This window comes from Ascaphus truei, chromosome 3 (genome assembly GCF_040206685.1).
Source record: "Ascaphus truei isolate aAscTru1 chromosome 3, aAscTru1.hap1, whole genome shotgun sequence".
In the NCBI taxonomy this organism is placed as follows: domain Eukaryota; kingdom Metazoa; phylum Chordata; class Amphibia; order Anura; family Ascaphidae; genus Ascaphus; species Ascaphus truei.
Window position 1 is genome coordinate 271,469,354 of NC_134485.1, and position 25,000 is coordinate 271,494,353.

The window sequence follows — 25,000 nt, forward strand, 5'->3', positions numbered from 1 at the left end:
AAAACTTTGCGGGGAAACCTGACTATTTGTCAATGTGTGCAAGGCTGAGATTTATAGTGCCGGCGACGGGGCGCAAACAGGTGCGCGCCGCCGGAACAAATACATGCGTCTCAATGAAGGCGCACATAGTGCGCGCGACCGTAAGCTGCAGAGTGACAGATTGGTAACATTTGTCTCTGTTTTTTGAGACTTTATTTTCGTTAACGTTTGCAAAATAAAATTTAGTAGGGTCTTCTGAAGCTGATGTGGTCAATGGTAAAATGGTGCCATTTTGTGACATTTCAAGAAACATTGAGGAAACCGTGAAATGTGCTATCTTTCATGGGAAAAATACATCTGAAGTTTTACAAACTTTCACAATATTTGCTGAAATGTTGTGAATGTCTGTCTAGTACAGAGGAGCTTACAATCTAAGCAGCGAGTGAGTGGACACACATACACACACACACACGGTACAGTGAGGTACTTTTGTTGTGTTCAGACTATATTGTATTACCCCCCCCCCCCCCGGCCTTCCATATATTGCTCTTTATTTAGTCTTTGATCCGCTATGACTTTACATGGATGTGCTTTTCATTTGAAAAGACAATTGCCATGAAGCTAGCAGCCGCTCTTTTCTTTGTAACAGGGTGGGTGTTCTGGTGTGTTATTTATCTGCTTTAAGATCCTCCTTTGTCTCACAATGCCGGCTGACGAGGTACATTGAAGTCCCAATGGTGACATAAATGATGGAGTTGTATGAGAATGTGTTTATTGTAGTAATTTAGTTAGACTAAATCATCAATAGTTTAGGGTAATGACACACACTATTTTTAAATGTCCTCTAATGTGAAAAATGTTTTTACTGATGGTCTGGTTCCTGCCAAATCAAAGAATTTTGAGCGGGAAAAACCTTGTTGTTTGTTTTATTCTAGGATTGCTTAGCTTGAAGGATAGAATTTATTTGTAAAATACTCGCCCACCTTTTTTATGCTGCATGGTGTTCATTGCAGCTTTTCTTCACACACCCCACTACATCTGTTTATAGATGGTACTGGGGCCATGTTACAATGGAAAATACAGATTATCTGCAGCTGTTTCTGTTTTATCAGGGGTTCTAGAATTGTCCGAGACCTTTGTGTTGGTCGCTCTGATCCTAAAAGCATGAAATAAAACTGGAGCATTCCGTTGTAAGTGATTACCTCAAGTTATCTAAATAATTATTTTAGATTCCTAAACTTAAAATAACATTTATGTCAACTTCAGACATTTTATGTAAACCTCTCGACTTTTTCCTGATTTGCTGAATTGTTAATATGCACCAATATGTCGCTCGAGCTGCTGGTCCAAATGCGATGTTGCCAAGTTTGTGACACTGCATTTCATGAGATTGTGGTCTGATCCTACATTTTCTATAGAAATTCAGCACCATAGAGACCCACTGAATATTGGATTTAGATGGGTGGGGGTGGGGAGGGGGGGAAAGAACTGGATCAAGATCTTATTATAATCCGAAATAGATCGCACTGAGAAAAGGGATGTGATGGATCCTGAAACATTGTACGTTTACCAAAAGCATAAAACATGTACTGCTGAAATGTATAATTTTTAAAAATATATATTTTTCAGGGTTCATGGTCACCTTGTGTCAGTTTGGCAATACTGTACTATGAATTCAGGCTGTGGTGTAACATGTTTAAGCTGGGGAAACGGCAAAAGTACTTATTTTTTCAACCCTTGTTGTTTCTTTCCGTTTTGCCTTATTTTAGGTTCTCCCCCCACCCTCCTCCATCTCTTTTTCTGTTTTCTCGCTGATTTTCCTCTCCTGCATTTTGACACTGAGCGCCAATTTTGAAAGGCTTGAATCGCTATCGCCAATGCTGGAATTTACATTTCTCTCTACCCCCCCCCCTCCCCCCCCCCCCCCCCAAGAACCCACATATGCCTTTTTGTACTGTTCCTTGGAATAGTTGCAGACACATTTATTATGTCTTTTTAAGGAAATGAGAATGATAGGGAAAGTGACTGACTGCAGTTGGGATCATTAAATGTCACTGCTTGTTCTGTGGTTTTCATAACGTAGGGTTAAGGATGTAGCTCCCCTTAGCTATAAATATTGACATTGCACAGTAGTGAAAGCATTGTACCAGCTCCTCCTACCAGATTTTGCCCATTTAGTAATTATAGATCTATTTTTAGGCTTTTAATGTGTGCTCCGATACCGGAAAGCACAACCGCAAATCTCTGTGCATATGCGAACCGCATTGCTTTCTTTAAATGCAGGCTGCGGAAAGAATGCAGCAGCAGCAGGAACGCCAAAGCTGCAGCGGCATTGTTAATCCTTCGTGTCTGGCTTTCTCTTTTACACAACCATGAATCACAGAACAGAAATGTTTTAATGCTGTTTTTCCAAAAACAAATAACCACTGCAAGGATTAACAATGAGCTTTCATGGATTCGGCACGAAAAAGGAGCTAACACACACGAGCGTGTCTGAAACTAAGTCGCGGAGTCCGGCATTCATCAAGCCGTGATGCCGCGTACTGTACCCCGCCGATCTGGCAGCTACTGCCTGTGCAACACCCCGCACCGCGGCTCGATGAATCCTGTCCTCGGTTCCTGGTCCTTAAATGATGGAGTCCCTAAAACATTTGCTGTGTGTTCAGTCATTCAGGGCTCCACGTTCATTATGTTTTGGGGGCGGACAACACTGCTTTGTTGCCCGTCTCCCTTTGCTACCTTGCTGCTCCTGCTTGGGGCTGAGATGCCAACTGCAAAACCCCTTACCATGTGGGTCATGTCCTCCATTGCCCTGCAGTCATAGTTTCCTATTGGACGGTTGTTTAAATGTCTGACGAACACTGGTAATGTCACCGCTGAGGATCTGAGGGGATAGTGCAACTTAAAACCATATTTAAAATATGGAATTGTTGCTTTCAATGTACCACTGCAGGTTTGGGGTTACAAATGCATCTTCCCACCAATAAGAATAAGGTATTGGTAACTTAACCTTCCCTTTCACTGTACATGTCAGACTTGTAAGTGTTAATGTGCACTACATAGCCATTCAGCCATGCTTTGTATTGCATGGCTCCACTAGGCATCAGAAGTGATTCTTCTCGCATGCAAGAAAGAAGTTCCCAGCCATCCCCTCACGGAAGGGAGAGGAAGCAAGATTGCCTCTGTCAATCTCCAACTCCCCGGTGACTAGCTGTCAGAAAGACCTTTCCAGAGCAAGCACATTATACATACTATGGGCCTGTAATCGCGTTGCCATAGTGACCGTGATGACTGCTTCTATTCCTTCTCCTTTTTAAGCTGTTCCCATTCCACCTCCCATCTCTCCCGTTTATTTGTCTATAATGAAGTATTAAACATCAAACGGTAAATTTAGGTCAAGGAAGAAAAAAAGAGCGTTTCCGAGTGCTCGTGCAAGGCTTTCTGGGAGTGCCGTCACTGGTAGCTGCTTGAAGATTCTCTGTCTGGCAGCAGCAGTAACCGCATCAGTATCTTTTCATCTTGGGCATAGCCAGAGGCGATCTTTAGAAAAGACGAGCGCAGGGAATTGATCTTGGTTATTTGGATGCTATTCTTATTTGTTCCATGTTTAATTATGTACTAGGTCATCTGTCTATTTTATTTTCTCCCGACACACCACCGGTCTCTTATTTAATTTTTTGTCTTCATGCCCCGCTTCTGTTTCGTGGTCTTTTGCTCAGTCAGTGCTTGAGACACCTTCGCTGTGTAGGCATCTCTCGTAGGGACGCAGATGGAGATCCTCGCAGCGGTTCAGGGGAAGGTGTTCTGCAGATGGAACCCGGGCTGCTAGAAATGCACATTTTAACACTTCGGGAATGGGTTGCACTACTAGTGTGCTCCTTTTTAAAGGCATTTGTACTGTGCTCGAGAGAAACTGTGCTTACATCTGCAAACAGCAAGGAGAGAATAATGCTCCGGAGTACACAGCACAGAGCTTGTCGAGGGAAGATTCTGGATTCATACCTTCATCTCTGGTAAATACTGCTTCGTATTATTGCTGCTCCGTTGTGTTTTGTGTGAAATGCCTATTCTGCTCTGCATTGTTTGTATCCTTTGCTGACATTTGTACTCCCCATGAGACCCCTTTGACATAAATGTTAACAATGAGCCCTTTTGCAGATTATTATTTTTTTAATGTTTATTTCTGTATTTTTTCCATGTTGATGAACATTTGCTCCGCATTAATGAATGAAATGAGGGTCTAAAAAGCTTTCCCCCTCGGTGTAATACATTCGTATGGATTACTACACACATGCTAAAATCCTCATCTGGTTATACAGTTCTCAAATGTGTGTGTATTTTGAATGCCAAAATATATTACATTTCTTGACTACATAGAGATCTGTACAGGTAGAGTAAATATGTAGCACACATACAGTGTACGTGATTTATCGGTGTAGGGTGTGATGAAGTATCTGCTTTGTAATGTCTGGCACAAAGGTGTGCTGTTCTTGTAGCCGGTTTGCTGTAGGATGGGGAGTGTCATAGCTGCATAACTTCAGTACATTTCAGCATTGAACACCATCAGACACTTCGTGCTGGAGAATGTCTGTACAATATGTAAAGGTGGTGTATTTGCAGAAAGTGTAAGATGCACTCTAAAAATGTTTGTATTTATAAATCACATTTGTGCATAAATGATAAATGGGCTTATTGAGCATCCCTCTATGCTGTTTATGTAGATACTTTTACATCATAAATTAATAAAGCTCCAGTAGTCAACGGGTAAAAAAGGTTTGACACTTTGTTAGGTCAAATTAGGTGTTTCCAAAATAACACAGATTCATGATTTTAGGATATAAAAAACTATTACATTGTATTGTAATTTTAAAGGGGAAGTTTGACTCGTGTTTGCTGTTTAAAATAATTCAAACTGTAGCTATATTTTATATTTTCTCAATAAAATTCAGAAAAAATGCTGTGTAAGAAATATAAACCTGGTTTCATGTCCTTTAACTCGTCGCTGCCTGTGAGTCTCAGCCATTCCTTTGCCTCAAGCAGCAAATGGTACTTCTGCAAGTACTGTAGCCATCCGAAGACCTTTGTGTGCTTTTTAATGGTGACTTATGTAACCGTAATACATATACCTGCAATACATATTTGTATACACATACATCTGCAAATAGACATTTGATATCAATATCTCAAATTGTTTTTTTTAATACACATTTCTCAAGACTGTTTCTGAAAGCTAGAACACACTGGAAACAGGATTTAACATTCAGTAGCCTGACTAGCATTAATATATTTAGTACGTGTTACTCTAATATGTTGAATTGCAATCCCAATATTAAGATCCATATTTTCTAAGTGTTTCTAAGCTGTTGCCTCACTGACCATTTGCTAGAAATGGGCTGTATGGTGCCTTTCTAGCACCACTTAGAAAATATGGCTAATTTTCTTCAAATGATACCGCTGTATGTCTCCGACTCCAATCCTTTCTTTCTGGAGTGATTTATTGTAGTCATTTGCTATAACTGAGGCAATGATCCATTGTGATGTTTTCTGAATTTCTAATCTTCAGGTCTCTCACTGTATATTACCATATTGTAGGATTTGACTTTTTAAATATGAGCAAACTTGTATAGTGTAAAGGTTTTTTTTTTTTTAATGTTTTTGGAGCTTTCTTCCTTCATTGGCCTTTAAGAAATTAATACCCCTTTTGTATTCCTGTGCAGAAAAAGGAGTATTGTTTGGTTCTGCAAATCTACATGGACCAGTATATGAAATGTACAGGCTATTGAGAACCCTTCTTTGTAATGATGTGCCTGGCAGATTTGCTTCGTTGTGAAGGCTGAACTGGCGATATGATCCTTCTTTGATAAATGGGTGGTGGATATATGCCTGCCCTGAAGAATGGTAATGCACATCCTAATGGTAACATGAAACCAAAGCTTTCGATGAGTTTAACTCTTGAGTGCTGCAGAGGCCATAACACCAGTGTCTCATGGCCCCTCCGGCACTCGCGATCATGGGGTCGCTTCTCCGACGCGATCATGGGATTGTTCGCTAGTGATGGGTGTAATCCCTTTCTGTTCCTCTTAGATTGTGTTTTGCACTCCCCAGCACTGCAGAATGCTCTCTGCTCAACAGGCAGTTGGATTATGATTGGGGTACTGCTTCGTCGTAGCTATGTCCTTGGGCACCTAAAGGGGTTAATTTCTCAAAAAATGCAAACTCCTCAAATCCTGGTCAATCTGATGCTATGATTGATGCAATGGATCAAGATTAAACTATGAATACAAGGTGTACAAGATTGTTGGGGCCTCGTGCTCGTGTTGAATATTCATATTGCATTGCATCCCAAATAATGTTTTTGTCCAGAAGTTTGTACAGTGTTGCAGGTTCTGCTGTGCCCATACCCTTTTGGGAAAGTTGCCCATGTTGAGAGGAGGTTATATCTGCAGTAAGTGACTTGGTCCCCAGAGATGCAAACTGCCTAACTTAAGTTGTATACCTTGTGAAAAGGTTTTATGTACATTGTTACTTTGCGGCTGCTGCCCCCGCCCGTAGTTGGAGTTTGTCGAACCCTTCTGCTCAATTATTCTTTTATATTGGTATAAATAGCATTGTACAGTACAGTATGGTCACTGTAAATGAGACATGATGAAGAACCATTTGGACCGACATTTTTTATATTATATAGTACAATAGATTTAATTTTGCTAATTTGTGTGCTCTGTTTTAAGGTGGGCCTTGAAGGTTGATAGAGAGGGTGCTAATCAGGTATTAAACAAAAAAATGTAATTGCCTTAAACTTCACAATGGGATATATATATTTTTTTTTTTTTTAATTTTATTTATTTACTGGAACAGACACAGTTTTAAATGTGAAGACTCCCCACAGAAAATAAAATCTAGGACTGCCAAGTGTGTGTTTGCAATTTGGTCGCGTACCACCATCAGTAAATGTACAGAGACATTCCATTGAGCCCATTGGAAATAGTAACGTTTACACTGTAATCGTCTTTTGCAAAGTACTAAATTGAGTAGATTAGACTGTTCCTATCATTTTTCTTCCCTGAGAAATTCTATATTCCTTTCATTTACCTGAACCGAAGATTAAACTTCAGATTTTTCAGTGATTGGCATGGACTTCCACACTAAACGTTCTCTTTCACTAAGGTGTGACCGCCATTGTCAGTCTTGTGAATGGCCATTCATTATCATTGCATTTTAATGTGTGTTCCAAAGTCATACCTTGTTAAAAAGGAAGGTGTTCACAGTGGGCCCTGGGTTAAGGAGGTTAAGATATAAAATATCTGCACCCTCACTTCATCTAGCTTCACTATGACAGTGATATAAAATGTGCCCTCTGTTGCGTAACCCCTGTATGTACTGAAGAACATTTGTCAGATTATATATGTGAAGGTTAATAATAAATAAAATAAAAAAATACACACATACACACATACACACATACATACATACATACATACATACATACATACATACATACATACATACATACACTTCTATGCTGCACACCAATTTTGTAAATTGTAAATGCATGTGGTTACCGGTGCTCCTGGCTCAGGGAATACCTGTCAAGACAATCCAGAATCGTGGTATGTGAGGATGACTCCGGGCACTATGGATTTAGAATCAGAAGATCAATTTATTTGTCAGAATAACAACGTTTCGGCCATCACGACGGCCCTTTTCAAGTAACTGGCAAGGTTAATAAAAAGATATAGCTTGATTGACATGAGCAAATTGCTATTATTCCCCTGAGATTGGAAGGCCTTTAAAAATATCGAGCCAACAGTTTGTCCTGTGTTTAAAATGGGGGAAAGAGACCGTGGAGAATTTGGCATGTCATGCATTACATATGGAAGTCCATTTGGGTCTTGGGAACAGACTACTTTGGAGCTTCCTAGTGCCTCACGTACAAGCTGATGACAGATGAGGACAACATTTGAGTCTGCTTTTATTATTGTAGTACCCACTTAAATACAGTGGGCAATGGCTGGCAATCAGATCTACTATTCTGTGCCCGGTGTCTGACAGGTGCAGGAAGAAACATTGTTCTTATTTACGAGGTTAACGAAAAAAGACGTTGCAAAACAGCGCTAAAAAAATATAAATAATGACAATACTTGAAATAAATATTGCAGGCAGCCTGGCAAATACTGACTGTACAGTCAGAAAATGAACCACAGAGAAAAGAAAGAATTGCCGGCGCCAAATCAGTCCTTTAAATAATAATAAATCCGAATAAAGACCAAACCGTCCCAAAAGTGTCCTTGAGCAAACAGGCAGTGAAGGGGTCAACGAACGGCTCACACCAAATGATAGTGCAATATGTAAAAAAGAGAAGAAAACAAACATAATGGTGCAGTACGCCAAAAAAGTTGACATTAAAACATTAAAAACTCACACATGACAAACATAACACACAATGACAGACAGACACTAGCAAGACTATAATCCTAACAAAAAGCTATTTATTAACATAGAAATACTGGGATCCGGAGGATACAGCACTTAAGTCCAGAGGGGTAAAATTGAAACCCTACTTACAGGACAGTGGATGGTAAAAGCAGTAAAGCTGAAGATCGCTCAGGTGCTCCTCTCTGATGATAACAGGAGCTCCTTTAGGGATTGCCTCGTGTGGGGGATGGATGTTGAGTCGCACGAAAACCGGAGCTTCCTGGTGGATGTGACATCGCACGCTGCGGTGTTACTGAAATCGCTGCTCCTCTTCCTCTCCTTTTCCCCCACAGCCTACACAACTGCTGCCAATATCCTCCACAACCAAATGGACAGCTCTAAAAACAGGATAATCTCCCAACGATGTTTCATGCACATACGTGCACTTCAGGGGAACCCAGTATTTCAATGTTAATAAATAGCTTTTTGTTAGGATTATAGTCTTGCTAGTGTCTGTCTGTCATTGTGTTATGTTTGTCATGTGTGAGTTTTTAATGTTTTAATGTCAACTTTTTTGGCGTACTGCACCATTATCTGTTTGTTTTCTTCTCTTTTTTACATATTGCACTATCATTTGGTGTGAGCCATTCGTTGACCCCTTCACTGCCTGTTTGCTCAAGGACACTTTTGGGACTTTGCAAGAGACGGTTTGGTCTTTATTCGGATTTATTATAATTTAAAGGACTGATTTGGCGCCGGCAATTCTTTCTTTTCTCTTATTTACGAGGGCCAATAGCAAGCCGGACCGCGGGGCTTGAAATAGCAGGAAGTAACTAGCGGCAGTATCTCGGGAAGCAGGGGGTCCCCGGAGCAGAAATTAATGTTCTGTTTTGGGGACCCCTTGCTTCCCACCTATGCAAAAAAAAGGAGCAAAGCATACATTTCAATGCTTTTTTGTTGTTGTTTTTTCCACCATGACCTTCAATCCGTCATACAGACATTGCACTATATCAAAATCAAGACATTGGTACTTTTTAAAAAAAAATTATTATGAATTTACAAATAGTTATTTTCATGTAAAATGTTTGTTTGGGAAGATGCTGCATCAATGGCATACCTGTTTCAGAGTAAGAGAAAGTTCAGTCCGCGCTCTTGCTTCCTAGTGTTGCAGAAATGAATTCTTCTCCCTACTCTTGCTGCTCCTATGGCTTGAAGTGTATCCCCTCACTCCAAAAAACGAACTCCGGTGGAAGACCCCGCCGGCGAACAGAATGACCAAGAAAAGATGCACAGGAGCGCACCAAGGTAAGGAAAAATTGTAAATGTATTAAACAATAAGGCAATAAAATAACTTACATGTAAGTAAGAATAAATGAGTATCCAGGTCAGCGAAATGTTCAACAGATCGGCATCATCATCATCAGTCAGACAGGGGGGGAATTTCAGTTCCGTTTATGTGGAGATCCCGCGCGCTGGGACTCCTATGGCACTCGCTGCAAGAATCGCCTCCGCAGGTATGCAGGTAGTGGCGTGGTATCCCAAGCTAATGCACATGTGTGGAAGGAAAGCCCCCTGTAGGCGTCTGGATGCCGGTTACGATGGAAAATCGTGACTGGAAGGGTACACAACGGTGTAAACTGGCCCCCAAAGATGGAATAGGGAAGCTAGTTGCACAGTTCACTTGCGACGCGTGGGTAGGACTGAGTGTATCCAAATCCAACCATTAGAGTATCTATTGTCCTGCCATCTCCCCTTTTTTGAGATGTTACCTCCCATTTCAAAAATAACAATAATATTGTCTATTAATAGATCTATCATTTTACCACTATAGCGGCCATAATTATAGATCTGCTCAAGTGTTGTGGATTTGAATGATTTACTCATTCTAGTCCTCTGATGGGCTTGTAATTTGAGACGAACAGCCAATGATAGCAGTTGGTGGAATACAAAAGGACCCCACACGGGTGCCCGCGATATTGCCTGATGAAGTATATTTACTATACGAAACGTGTCGCGAGTCAACTGTGCAACTAGCTTCCCTATTCCATCTTTGGGGGCCAGTTTACACCGTTGTGTACCCTTCCAGTCACGATTTTCCATCGTAACCGGCATCCACAGACGCCTACAGGGGGCTTTCCTTCCACACATGTGCATTAGCTTTGGATACCACGCCACTACCTGCATACATGCGGAGGCGATTCCTGCAGCGAGTGCCATAGGAGTCCAGCGCGCGGGATCTCCACATAAACGGAACTGAAATTCCCCCCCTGTCTGACTGATGATGATGATGCCGATCTGTTGAACATTTCGCTGACCTGGATACTCCTTTATTCTTACTTACATGTAAGTTATTTTATTGCCTTATTGTTTAATACATTTACAATTTTTCCTTACCTTGGTGCGCTCCTGTGCATCTTTTCCTGTTTCAGAGTAACTAGACATGAAGGTGTTTTCTCCTGTCGCACACTGTTGGATCTGTTAGTTCTTCTCTGTTGATGGGAGATTATTAAATTTGTAAAGATATATAATTCCCAGGCGCAAATTCTTGGCACTGTGCTTTGTTTATTTTTTATTTTTTTTTAAATCAGTAAAAGCAGATTGTTCTAAAAATAATTTTGCATATTGCTACAGCTGAGAAAAATCTTGTTTGTCTTAAACTATTTCAAGATGGCGTGACCCGGTTCCCAAATTTCCGGTGTAAGTTTTTATGAAAGACTGACACAAAGTATCTTTTTATTTTATTTTTTAATGATGCAAGCAATTTGTGCTTCAAATTAATTAATGCAATATTTGACTATTAGGCCAAGTCCCTGCTAGCACTGAGCGGGTGGTGCTTGCAGCTGGGAATTACATATATAGATATATGTAAGTTCCCGCTCACGCGGCGCGCGTGCACACACGCTCAGCCGCGATCAGCGCTTAGGTAAAACAAAAAAACTATACTTACCCGCGAGCTCAACTACCCGCAATGCCCCCCCCCCCCCTCCCCAGCGCGCCCTTAAAAGCAGGACACCTGACGCTCATGTTTGGAGCGCTCCAAGCATGAGCGCGCTCAGCGCCAGTGGGGACTTGGCCTTTGTCTCCAGGGTTTTCCTGCTCCCTAACATACATAGGATGGACAAGGTATATCGACTGGAAACTTCTGGTGCAACGTTCTGTAAGAATGACGGATTGGACCAATCGGATTGCAGGAGCAGGAAGTTACCTAGTGGCCATATGTAAGAGGGCAACGGTTCTTTACCAGGAGATCCATTGGTTCTGATACATGAAAATTAGAGGGAGGGGTCAGTGACTTTGGTGATTTTAAGTACGTTTGCATGGACTGGTTTGATTTGCAACACTTGGTAATGCAATGTTAGTGGATGCCTGCCATGGGGGGGGGGGGGGGGGGGGAAACCTTGCAACCCAGTCACTTGAGAACTATACTGTAGGTAATAATTTCAGATACCACTCCTGAGCCCAATCTGCTGTTATGTTATCTGGTTGTTGGTGACCTGGACAAGCTGCAGACCTGATGCTTGTCCCCTTGTGTATCACAACATTGCCCAACGATCACTAATGTTCATGTGGCTGGCAGTTTACATGGTGGGTGTTGGCTGCTTTTGTGATTCACACGTTCCTTGATTATGTCCAGCACAGTGGGGTTTACAAGAGGAAATTGTCGCTCCCAAATGAAGTGGTACTTGGGAGTCCTAATGTTCTGTGTTTCCCCGTTGTATTTCCTGAGGAACAATATGTGCCTCTGCTTCGGTTCCTACCAGTTGCTTCATCGTCAAACTCATCCCGTTTATATCTAAGCAGAAAAATAGAAAACTATGGATCTTGTGGGGCCCCCGTCATTAAAACGAAGTGTAAACAGAAAACAAAAAGGAATAGGGACAAGAGGACGGACATTCTCCCCCCCCCCCTTCTGATTTATGTCCCATTTTTTTTATACGTATTTATTTTTGTATAACCTTTGCATATCAAATGAATGCAAAGTTATGTCATGGTGCATGGTGGTGAACTTCAATAAAATTTGAGTTATAAAAAACAAAAAAAACAAAGTGTACAGTTTTCTTTTGTGTCCAGAAATGTGTGTTGGGATTACATCTTCCTACTTTTGTTGGTTGGCATTAATATTTTCATGCTACCACGAGGTTATTTCTATGCTTTTATCTCTTGCCCTTCAAAAAGGCGATGCCGGGCTGCCTGGTGTAGAAGGTGCTGGGTATGAGTTGAAAAGCGACAATAGGGGGTAAATGATACAATGCTGCAAGTACTGTACACTGCTTATTTTCACTTGTGTTTTTTTTATATGTATTTTTAATGACCCTGTTTTGTTATGATGACATTTAGACTTCTGGCCAGAGAAAGGAGAGGAAATTCTGACATGTTGCAGAGGAGCCTGTTTGTACTGAATGTTGGGTGGTGTCCAAAAGTACTAATACAACTGCAGCGATCCTAATCTCCAAACAATTCATACCTTTGTAAAGGGGCTTTCGTGTGCGGATTAAAGGAAGCGAATGAAAAGGTTCATGGCTGCTAACCTAAAGCACTCAACACAGTAGCACACAGTACTGCAATATCCATGGTTTAGAACAGGGGTGTGCAAACTTTTTGCCTTGTGCCCCCTACCTGCTCTCCCCCACTGCTCTCGCCCCCCTTACCTAGTCTGGAAGCATTGCCATGACGCCGCGGGGTCATGTCGCATGAACCCGTGCCGTCACTTGACGCTGTGTCAACTGAGTCACAGTAAGTGAAGTTGCAGAGGTCTCGCACGGTCCCCCAGCATTTAATTTCAATGTCTTGGGCAAGAGCGGGGCCCTCTAACCGCTGGGTCCCCCTAAAAACATCACGCACCTCTGTTTTAGGCTGCGATCCCTGTGCGTTCTACAAGCACCGCCCCCCCATCTATCCGGGCCAAGTACATGCGTCGGCGCGCATTTAGCAGCTGCGCTGTACTGCAAGTTTTCTCACATACAAAAACTTGCGATGGAGGCGTGGCCACGCCGGCGGTTCAGCCAATGAGGGCGAACCAGCCACGCCGGCGGTTCAGCCAATTATGGCGAACCAGCCGCGTCACACACACAGTGACAAACTGCTTCCTTACGTTGCTGCGCAATCTCCGGACGCTTTATCTCACAGCCTTTTAGGGTAACCACATAGATAACCCGTAGCACAATACGATATTATTCACGCTGCTTTATTTTGTCCCTGCAACACTAACGGAAATGCATCAAAACAAACCCTGCCAAATCAGAGCACTGCCTTTCTAAGATTGGGCTTCTTATTCCAATTATACAAAATACACAACGTTCAAAATAGGTACATAATGGCATTCAAAGAAGAACAAAAATGAATGTTCTTTGCTATCTTGCAGGGGGCCTCCCGGCTCTAGGAGAGAGAGTGAGGCAGCAAACAAAACTGCTTTAAGTACCTCTTCCCCCAAATAGCAGGGCAGGTGAGAGGAATTAGAGTAACTGTGAACTCTGGTCTGGATTTCCCATCCACCAGTGTGAAGCTGCAGGATGGATCACATGTACACTGTACTGCCCTTTCTGATCTATATAGGACAGCAACTGCCTAATATCCTGGGGCTATGTCACAATACTTAAAGCAGCAGTTACCCCTCTGCCCCCGTTTGACATCAATGTGCAGTAGGTGGTTCCTGCAGCTGAAACGCGTCTGGGAGCCCTCTGCTTACCGATATACTTACCGGTAAAGGTAGTGCTGGTAGGGCCAGTTGTTTGTATGTAAATTCGCCGTGTCATGGGGGCAATACGAAGCTGCAACGGGAGATGTTGCGGCCTGCGTGATAGGGAACTTCACACCACCTGTATAACTTTTATATTGGAATCACAATAACCTTTGTATCTATATATTGGCTAATTCACTAAATCTGTCATTCTTAAAAAATAAATAAAAATATGATTGGGTAAATATTGATTTGTGTAACATCAAAAATCAATATTAAAAATGCTAGACTGTGTTTTTTTTTATTTTTAATATATGCAAGAGCGCTTTCATTTTACTGCAAATCCAATATATGTCCGTGTGAGGCTTAAACCCCCCTTTGTGCCAAAGATTCAGTATTTAATAATGACTTGGCAGTGAAAGCATTAAATAAACAAGTGCATCTGATTTGTACATGGGGCTTCTGGGATGTTGCACTCTAGGCTTTTTCTTTTTAGTTTTTTTAGTGATGGGCAATTAGATAACCAAGAAATAGACGTACAGATAAATATACTGTATATATATATTTTTAATACTGATATGGTATTAAAACTATTTTGGCTTTTTGAACATCGGCATTCCTCAGTCTTTATAAAAAAAACAAAAAAAAAAAACATATTTTACTCAAGTGTATTTAAAAGTATTCCCCTACATTCATGCCTCTGATGTTGGACACTTGTGCTATTGCTGTTCTATGGTAGTTAGTTTGAGCCTCGTGCATAAGTGGGATCCATCAAACGGTAAGAGTGCAAAGTAAATGTATAAACATTAGAGCAGCAATTCCCCCTGTCAGTGTTTCCCCGTCATTTCTTATCACAAGCCTTAGCCATGAAGAAATATAGCGGCAATTTCCATGTGCACCGGGAAACATAAATGGCTGTAGGCGGCATCACTTCCAGCATGCTGATGAAAGAGGGGATTGATGCCATGACTTACACCGTTCCTGCACATTATTGCCATTATATGAGCACACTGTGTGTTTTTGCTTTAGGACTTACCCAGTGCATATCTTGTTGATAAGCTTACTCTTGCTGATTTTCAATAGGAAAAAAACTGTGGGAGGCAGGGGACTGATGCAGATTGTCCCAGTGCTTGCTATGCTTTACTTGTCTCGCAGCACAGATTTTGTGTGGTTTTCAAACATAAACCAAACAATCATTAGCATTTCCATCAATCCATTTTGACACACACTCTATCTAACTAATTCTTTGTCGGTTTAGTTTGTACTGCAGTCTACTAGCCTTGGCCTACTGGTATGAAATAGCTGACGTTTATACTAAACCTGCCCTATTCATCTGTGCTGTTTTTAAGTGTGGGAATTATTTTGGCTCCTGGTTAATCTCAACAACAGTAGCATAAAGCTTCTATATAACCAGAATTGCCACATGGTGATTATAAAATAACGGTGCGGGCCTTTTCTGACAAACGACCGTGGTTACAGCTGTAGTATTTACTGTATTTTAAATATAGATTACATTTTTTCCATGCATAGGTATCTGGTGACTTTTTTTTCTTCTCTTCAGGACAAGCAGATCCCAATGTAAAACCCTTTCTTCAAACCTGCAGTGGGAGACAGGATTCCTATTTGTGGGATGTTAAAGGCACAGCCCCAACTTGCCCCCTCTCTGTTTTTTTATATAGGTGGGAAGCAGAGCCTCTCCAGAACTGAGCCTTGTGTATTGGTTCCTAAGATACTAGAAGGTCCTGCCGATATTACATGGAGGTGTAAAACCCCTGCATTACATGGTATGAACTTTTGTGACTTTTGGCCCGTGGGACTTGGGAAATGTAAACCTCCATTTTGTTTCCCCTGGAGGGGTCTGAAGCGGCAGCGCCTGCCTCAGTAGTTTGGGAAGCAGTAGGGGGAGGCTCTGCCTAGCTGAGATTTCCACGTTTCAGCTCTTGAGGGGGGCGTGGCCGTGACGGCACCCGACAGGTTCGCCCTCATTGGCTGTACCGCCTGGGGGCATGGCCTATCGCTCCATCGCGACTCCTGATCTCAATTTTCTTGAGAGCAGGAGTTTGTTGGCGCAGCGGCCCGGCCCCATTGTGGGGCGGCTCTTTTCCTTGCAGCGTCCACCACAGCGAGCGCTGCAGTAGCCAGCGGGGACCGAGCCTTACGCCAAATAGGTGGAAACATTAAAAGCAACATTAGCAATGCGTGAACTTCTATTTGAGTCAAAGGGGGTTGGCACATTATTTACAGTTCATTCCGCAGTAATATCAGATACCTGAGCATTCACAAGTGGAAAAGTCACTCATTAACTACACTACTCATTATATACACACCACAGTGTAAGGAAATTACCTTCCTGATTTGTGACACACAAACATGAATCCCAGTAACTCGTGGATCCAGTCAGCTTGACTCCTGTCAGCTTGACTCCTATGGTATAACTGACTTTCCAGTAGTGTGGAATATAAAGTACAATCCTGAACACTCACTAAGACAGTGCATTGCGGAGTGTAGGAGTGGGGCAGAGGTGCTCACAATCCACCTGGCCATATATCACTCCCACAACACCAAACCCAGCCACAAGATATACATATTAATATATCGAAACAATAGGCATCACAAGAAGTCTACATAGTGGTCCACCTACAGTAGCTCACAACTTTTCGTTTTAGATCTACTACATTTGTAGATGTTTGTTATTCTCTGTTAAACGTTATTAATAAAGAAATATTTTGGCAGTTAGTGTGTACGGCTGTTAAGACCTTTTAAGAATAACTATATATAATATTCTGGTCTGTTGTGCGCCCTGCAAGGGGATTCTTTGTGTGGTTCGTGCCTCTTTCACACGATCCATCTCTTTCAATATTTCATTTCGCAGTTCCCCAGATTTTATTTATTTGAGGCTTCACTTATATTTTAATAAATGGTAGAATATTTTTATTCTTTTGACCAACATTGTAAGTTTTGCACTAATATTAGTGTAGTCATCCTGTTTTTAATTTTAATTTTGTTGCCATTTTTTTTTTTGTGCTTCATTTAATGTTGTACTAAAGGGTTTAATTTTATATCTTCAAATGTAATATAATTTATGATTACATACAATCAAATTTTAATATTTATGATTATATACAATCACTTGCTATTTCTTCCCTCATCTGCATGATAGAAAGGAAAGAGTAGCACTCAAATAGTGGTTTAATGTTTTTTCATCCAACGTTTCGGTCCAACACAGCAAGGAGAAAGTTCTGCTGCGGTCTGACCTCTGCGGTTGGATGAATAAATATTAACCACTTGACCACTATTTGAGAGGTACTTCTATTTTTCGCTATTTTTTTTTTTTTTAATAGAATTTCGCCACCTTTCCCCTGGTGCCTGTGTTGCAGCAGTGACTGAGCCGCCAGTCACCAGAGCGACTGACAACCGCTCGCCTGATCCTGCTTTATTAGCGTGACATCTTAGTGTGGGGGGTTGTATCGGAGAGCGGGTAGGACTTGGCGTTTGGGCTGGAGGAGAGAGCGAGGTGGAGAGCTCTAGCACTCTGCCTGCTCCTGCTCTCCATGATGTCAGGGGGAGGGGCTTATGTGTGCCAGTGAGTGTGACAAATACACACAGACATACAGAGCCTGTGACTGATGGGAGAGAGGAGAGCAGCCAGAACAGCCGTGCTGGGAGCAGCCTCCCCAACCCCTGGCTGCTCAACAAAACTTTAATTCCTAAAAAGCCTTAAAAAAAAAAAAGCAGCGCAGCAGGACCAGAGCCAGGAGAGGAATTCCTCCGGTGGGAGGTGTCTCCGCGCACGGGTGAGGCATGAGGGGCTGTTGTCAGAGACCCAGCCATGTGGGACCCTACCGCTGATCATCCTCTGTCTGGAAGTATTCCCTGGTTAAGGCCTTAACCAGGAACGTATACTGTACGTGCATCACCGCAAGGGGGAGGGTAGCGCTGCCCTCAGACATACATTGGGCAAGGGTTGTTTGCCAGACATTGGGCTATTGGTGCCCAAACACCCTCCGTATTATTGGGGCTAGCAACCCCAGGATTGTTCTCATTATCCCTGTATTATTGTCTTTGTTGGTCTATGTGGTACTACCTGGGTCTATGACCACAGTAGAAGGGTTATTGTAACCCTGTTGTAATTTGTGTTGTTGGTTGTATACCATAAATGTATACGTGTTCCTATGAGGAGTCACCCTGCTACGCGGGATCCTCATATGGAGAGGGATCGCCCCAGGAGCAGAGGCTCAGGCCTTCTGTACGTCTAACAGATAGCACCAGTGACCGTAATTACTGCTATTTCCCTTAGGGATAGGAAAAGGGGATATATATACAGTATATATATATATATATATATATATATATATAATTTCCACCCCCTAGCTACAGTATGTTATCACTGCCATTGAATCCTGTGGACAACTCTGTTTATATTGTGCATTACAACGTGATATGTTTTGTTATCAGTTGGAGCAATGGAGTCTGCTACATCTGGATGTGTGAAGTTTTTGTCGGTGTGGTGCAGGAGATTCATGCAGCTGTCACATGGACTTCACATCCCTACGGGTTTTATCTATACAACAGTCCCATTGTTGGCTTCTGGTTTCCTCTGAAACACCCCGAGGGAGAAAATGGTGCTTTGTGCTGAATGCCATCTATATCATAACCACACGGGACTAGTGCTCCGGGTTTGTTCTGCAGCACGCGGTGTGAAAGTTCAGTTCTGATATTTCCGAGAAGAATTGCAGAACGTGCACTTGTTAATATAACCCGCTCTCAGTATTGTGCAGTTATCGGTATTTGTACAACGTGTGTATTGTTTGGCAGTCTCAATTACAAAGCCATCCCGCTCTTTATTTGATCCTTTCTCTTTGTTTTAAAGCAACAATCTATACTGTTAGATAATTTTGTTCATCCTTATCTGAACCGCAGGGCCTCCTGTTTTATATGTTGCGAGGGGCTACTACTTTGCTGGGGAAAATAGGTGGGGGGGAAATACTGAGGAATCAGGATTGCAGCTGTAGGGGGAACAGCGCATCTTCAAATGGCGATTAATGTTTATAAACATTAACACAGTTATATACTTTTTTTATTTTATTTATAAAAATGTTTTACCAGGAAGTAATACATTGAGTTACCTCTCATTTTCAAGTATGCCCTGGGCACAGAGTTATAACAATACATGGTTACATTAAAAGAACAGAGGTTATAGTCCATTCCCAGACATTTCATGGACATATACTACTGCAGTGTCTGTTGAAATGTGGCTGCCAGGCATTTGGTTTGCATTGAAACTGGACATTTTTTTTTGTTTTTTTAAATAAAGAACATGCCATTGCAAATCATAAACGCAGCACTTATTCACATCTTTAATCCTTCTGGTGTCGTTATCTCACAGCAGGGGATATTGGGTGTACTCTGCTATGCATGCGTCCTCATTGGGTAAAGCTTTACGCAGATGGCAAGCTAAAAGATAATGATTCTGTTATCTTGGTTACATAGAAAGTAGCATCCAGCCTTCATACACAGAGATTTGTAATTGAATCCAAGTTTGCAGGCGGTTGGTTTAATGCATCTAGAGAGACTGCTTTTCTATTATAGCATTGTTTCAGTGTGTATGTACCACCCCGCTCCAAGCCACAGATAATTCAGAGACATGGAACTAAACCTCATGTTTTGTTATGGCTCCGCAGGGTTACCATCCTGGACTATTTGTTCAGTGGCTATTTAAAAATAAATAAATAAAAATTGATGGCATAAGAGCTTTCATTTCAAGTTGTCTTATCCTTTTTTTTGTTTGTTTTTAACCACATTAAATAATGTAAGTTAGGGTGGGTAAGAAAAGTTCCATAACCCCTCCACCGTACAGTGTACAGCAAGTGAGAAATATCGCTTGTGAGCACATTCACGTCTCGGACAGGTCTGCAACCTGGCAGGGCTTTAGAAATCAATGTCGATCTTCATACATAGAATTGATGGCAGGGGAGATACTGCGTAAATGTATAGTAATGTTTTGGTCAGTGGTTAGTTTTGAGGTAAGGAAAACAATAGCTTCAGGTTCTTATGACACCTATTTAAAACCAGAGACATAACATAAAACACAGACAAAGCTCAGTGCACATCCAGAAAAACTTATATACGGTACAGTGCCTAAATATACATGTATAAATAACTAATAAATAAAATGGTCTTTTAGTTTAACATTTTGGCCAAATTGTTGTAAGCCCTTGAGCCAAACTTCACGGCAGACCACGTTTCAAGGGTCCCTACACTAATATAAATTCTTAATAACCTGTGCATTGCCAGGAAGAATGATTTATAATAAATCTGTCAATATAAGTTGCAAAAGTTCTAAGTCTGTTTGGAGCTTTTATTAACCTGTACATTACCAGGAAAAGCACTCTGTAATAGATTTGTCACAATCACACTGCATGCAGGCAAGTTCCCCTGATAGTTGGAGATGCCATGGAGTGAGCTTTTAACCATTTAAATGTGGGAGGGAGTGAGCTTCAATTGGATAGGAGGTTGCCACTCTCCAAAACAGCCAAGACTAGCTGCACAAGAATTATAAAACATACAGAACACCTACAAGCTCAATTTGAGCTTGTAGGTGTTCTGTATGTCTTATGACACCTACTAAGGTTTAAAGGAAAAGGTGCAGATGAATTAATGAAAGTATAAAGAGGACGAGACGCATTTATTCTTATATGCATGTCATTTCCCAGAATCCCTGGCTGCAGTGGATGCACTGTATGCTAAGAGATGATTGGGAAAGACAGGATTGCAGACCTGTCTGAGACGTGTGCTCACAAGTGCTATTTTTATCCTTTTTCAGAAGCAAATGGCAGTGAAAAGCCTCATTAATAGTGTTATTCTTGACCTGTTTTACCCCCCCCCCTTTTTATTTTTTAAAGGTAAACCACAAATTGTCCTGTGTTTGCCTACATTTTACACACCGCACAGTAGATTGACAGAAATGTGAAGGCAACTGTACAATGCAACTGGCTTGCTGCCGGCATTAGAGATGCAGCGTGATCTATAACACATTGCAGGTCCCTCTGTCACTGAGGGAGTTACTGCATGTTCAGTGTCCCAGCAGTGGGCTATGTTACAAAGGAATGTATAGCAATGACTTAACCTGACCCTGATGTCTTGCAGCAGTTGCTGTGAAATCGTCCCGTTTTCACAATGTGACAGGTGTGAGTTCTTGGTAATTACTTTGTCTGCTCTGCCCACTTTTACATTGTGTTTAATTATTTATATTTCTACACATTTACCGTAAATATTTATTGAAACTGTATAAATGCCCTGTCCTATAAACCACATACTGTACTACCTTCTGTAAAGGCATTGGGTGGCATTGTAAAGTCGGGCCCCTCATGACGGGGAAGTGTGTGTGTGTGTGTGTGTGTGTGTGTGTGTGTGTATATATACATACACACTGATTTCTTGTTTGTCACAGTAACACTTTTCCATATCGGGGGTTATCTGTTTCATCCATTAATTGTTCTCAGTAGATTCATTAATTTCTTAAGTCTGCTACTTGGATATCCCTGCATCTGAATGTATCACAACTACAACATCGAAATGTCCTTCTTTATGAAAAAACAAAACAGTAATCAGAACTTGAGCCAACTCATGCTTTCAGATTCGTTGTATCGTTGGCAGTATCTATTAACATCTGGCTAGTAGCCTTCATTACCGTGTCTTCTTACTATGGTGGAAGATTATTTTAAATTAATTTTCTGATACCTCGCCTTTCCCAGTTTACAAAAGCGGTTTTTAGAAAGTGACTTATTGGTTGTCTGACTGACGTTCGTTGGCAGCTGCTCCTTGCAAATACCACACAGGAAAATCTGTGTTTATTGAGAATTCAGTAACAGCTGCTGCAATATATTGTACCTGTTAGATCCATAATCCTATATTGTCATCTGTCTCTTGCATGCTTATTTTGTAAGATGAAGTGGAGAAGCAATATCTAAGAAGTACTATTAGACTATCTTTGTGGAACTAGTTTGTCATTGTCCTCTTGTTAGTCATAGTCTTTAGAACGTGTTGGAAAGGGGATGTTTATGACCTGGGCAGCATACACACGGAGGAAAGCGCACATCATCTGTGCGAGTTAACATGTTAATAGCCTGAAAACAAATCGTAAAAGGTCGTGTTATTTAAACGCAAACTATTTTTTAAAGTGTGTTTCTTTTGCATATCTGGAGCAGGGAGTTCCCGGGGCTGATCTGTGGTCCCCTGAGGTCTGAGGGCGTCCTGGTTCCTATGCAATGAAGGGTTTTGTTCACCAGGCAGCTGGTTACAATATGACCACTGGGGTCCAGGGAACTCTAGCGATGCATAGAAAGTTGCAACATGATGGGGAGAGTCATTTGCAGCTTTCTTTGGGTGACCGCAGCAGCCATGTTTGTAACTTCTTTTACAAATCGCCAAAATGATTAAATCCATTTTTACCTGGAACAGTGGTTGGTCCCATGTAATCTGCAGACCACATGAGCTCAGAAAGACCCCCCTCCCCTCTCAATTCAGGTATGGTAAGTTATTTTGAGGGGATTGCTGCTTTAATGAGTGGTTTCCACTTCTATTATTTAAACATTGGAACGCAACAACAATTTTCCCTTTCATGTGTGGGGAAAAACCCTAATTGCATGAAGATCTGAAGTTTTTTTAATTCATGCCGTCTGTGAAATGAGGCAGAATGCACAGGCTGGTCTCGATAAGCAAGTGCTAAATAAAGCAGCTGTTCATAATCGGGATCTCCTTCCCCCAGTAAAACGAACAGTCCTCAAAGTCTCTTTCAGGTTCTTCTGGGGCTGGTGCAGCGGAGCCGCAGAACCCGAAACACCAGTGCTGCCAGCAAGACCTGTCCGTAAAGGGGTTACTTTGTCCCTTTGCTGTTTATTCATACGCCGGGACTCGCTAACTGTAACTCTGTGCTGCCCGCAGACCAGTCCCCAGTACTGAGGTGGAAAGGTAGTATACCACGCACCCACAGCAGTGAGGGCGTGCCCGGAGTGTGGTAGGGTGCGTTGCCGGGTTCGTGAGTCTAGAATGGTAAGTACTTGCCAAGTCCGGGGTGCCAGAGGTCCGAATAGTAAGTCCGTAAGCCAAGGGTCGTGGAAGGGGGAGAGCAGCAAGGTCGAAGTCCGTAGCCAAGTCCAGGGGTAGAGAGGTACACGTAGTCAAGGGAAGTCGAGGTCCAAATCCAGAGAGGGTAGTCAGACAGTCAGACAAGCCAGATCAGCAACTAGAACAGGGAAAGAGCAGAGGGCCAGGCACAGAACTCCAAACAGCACAAGTCTACGAGAAGCTATGCAGAGCGAGGAATGAGAAGGACTGGGGTAATAAAGGATGGCTGACCAATGGAGGGCAGGGGAGGAATGGAGGTGTGTCGTGTGTCTGGGTTGTCTCAGGGATAGGCCCTGGAGCAGAGAGGAAGAGGAAGCCAGCTGTGTGGCTGGGCCGGGAGGCGGAGTGCTCCGTGAGGAGGGGGGGGGGGGGGGCGGAGCCAGAAGTGCAGGACGAGGAGATAGAAGGCTGGGTGCAAGCGTGCCCTGTAAGGATTGCGCGCGTGCAACCCGGAAGTGTGGCAGGGCGCCTAGCCGCCGGAAGAGAGGGCCGTGGCGCACAGCTGCCGAGAGCGGAGGCCCAACGGTGCAATGCGGGGACGTCCACTGGAGAGGTCTGTACAGACAGGGAGGGGGCCCGCCACGGGCAGTGCGTCCGGCGGCTCCTTACACTAACATTAGATACAGGGTCATGTAACATAGTGATCCTGCATTAATTACTGTTGACTTAAATGGCAGTGAATGCAGATCACATGCGAGAGAGCCTGTGTCTCAGGTTAGTGAGCCTCTCCCATAGTGTTAGGGTATGTTGCTGATTCTCGCCATCACCTCCTAATCCGATTGTGCAGAGCTCTGAAATATTAAATGTCGGGAAGTTAACATAAAGCTCTCTCCAGAGCTCCGTGTAGTCTATTTCTTAACATGGTATCCTTAAATGCTCAGATTAAGAAAACCATGATGTTTAACATAAATACGCACACATACATATTTTATTTATAAAATATTTTACCAGGAAGTAATACATTGAGTTACCTCTCGTTTTCAAGTATGTCCTGGGCATAGAGTTATGACAAATACATGGTTACAAATACAGTTACATAAGTGAACAGGGTATACATTATATACAAGACATTGCATGCACAGTTAGAGATAATATATATGTTATAGGTGTAATGTAGTAGTTACAGACCAGATTAAAGTGTGAGACTTTAGTTTTGAAAAAACTTCAACTGGTGGTGGCTGTGAGAATCTCCGGTAGATTGTTTCAGTTTTGGGGTGCACGGTAAGAGAAGAAGGAGCGGCCGGATACTTTGCTGAACCTTGGGACCATGAACAGTCTTTTGGAGTAAGATCTCAGATGATAAGTGCTGCATGTGGTAGGGGTGAGGAGCTTGTTCAGATAGACGGGTAGGTTGCCCAGAAAGTATTTGAAGGCAATACAGGAAAGGTGAACTTTGTGCCTAGACTCGAGTGATGACCAATCTAGTTATTTGAGCATTTCGCAGTGATGCGTGTTGTGAATTGTAGAGGGTATCAAGTTTGCTAAGGTGGCTTTGGGTTGCCGAGCTGAATATTCTCATAGTCCCCATAGTCTATAATTGACATTAGCATCTGCTGTGCGATTAAGCTTTTTGATCAGCAGACTCAATGAGGATTTGTTCCTATAAAGTCCACCTAGTTTGGCATAGGTTTTGAATGTCAGGGTATCAATGTGCATCCTAAATGTTAAATGGGAGTCAAAGCATATGCCTAAGTATTTAAAACTAGTAATAGGGACTAGGATGGTATTGGCGTTGGTTCTGATCTGGAGCTCAGTCATTTGAAGCTTTAAAAATGTAGCCTTGGTCCTAAATACCATTGTTAGTCT

The 25,000-nt window shown here is 42.2% G+C and overlaps 1 protein-coding gene across 17 annotated transcripts in view; it reads left to right on the forward strand.

Annotated features, from left to right (window-relative positions):
• DOCK9 (dedicator of cytokinesis 9) overlaps window positions 1-25,000 on the forward strand; it is a 263,517-nt gene that overhangs the window by 40,499 nt on the left and 198,018 nt on the right. For 3 of the 17 annotated variants that reach the window (XM_075590791.1, XM_075590795.1, XM_075590804.1), the window contains exon 1: window positions 3,181-3,992. The exons of 5 other annotated variants lie outside the window; for them this stretch is intronic. In XM_075590791.1, coding sequence (XP_075446906.1) covers window positions 3,834-3,992 — 159 coding nt within the window. In that variant the 5' untranslated portion in view covers window positions 3,181-3,833. Of the gene's footprint in view, window positions 1-3,176; window positions 3,993-25,000 lie in introns of those variants that run through there. 9 more of the 17 variants (XM_075590789.1, XM_075590805.1, XM_075590790.1 and 6 more) reach the window with 7 other exon arrangements.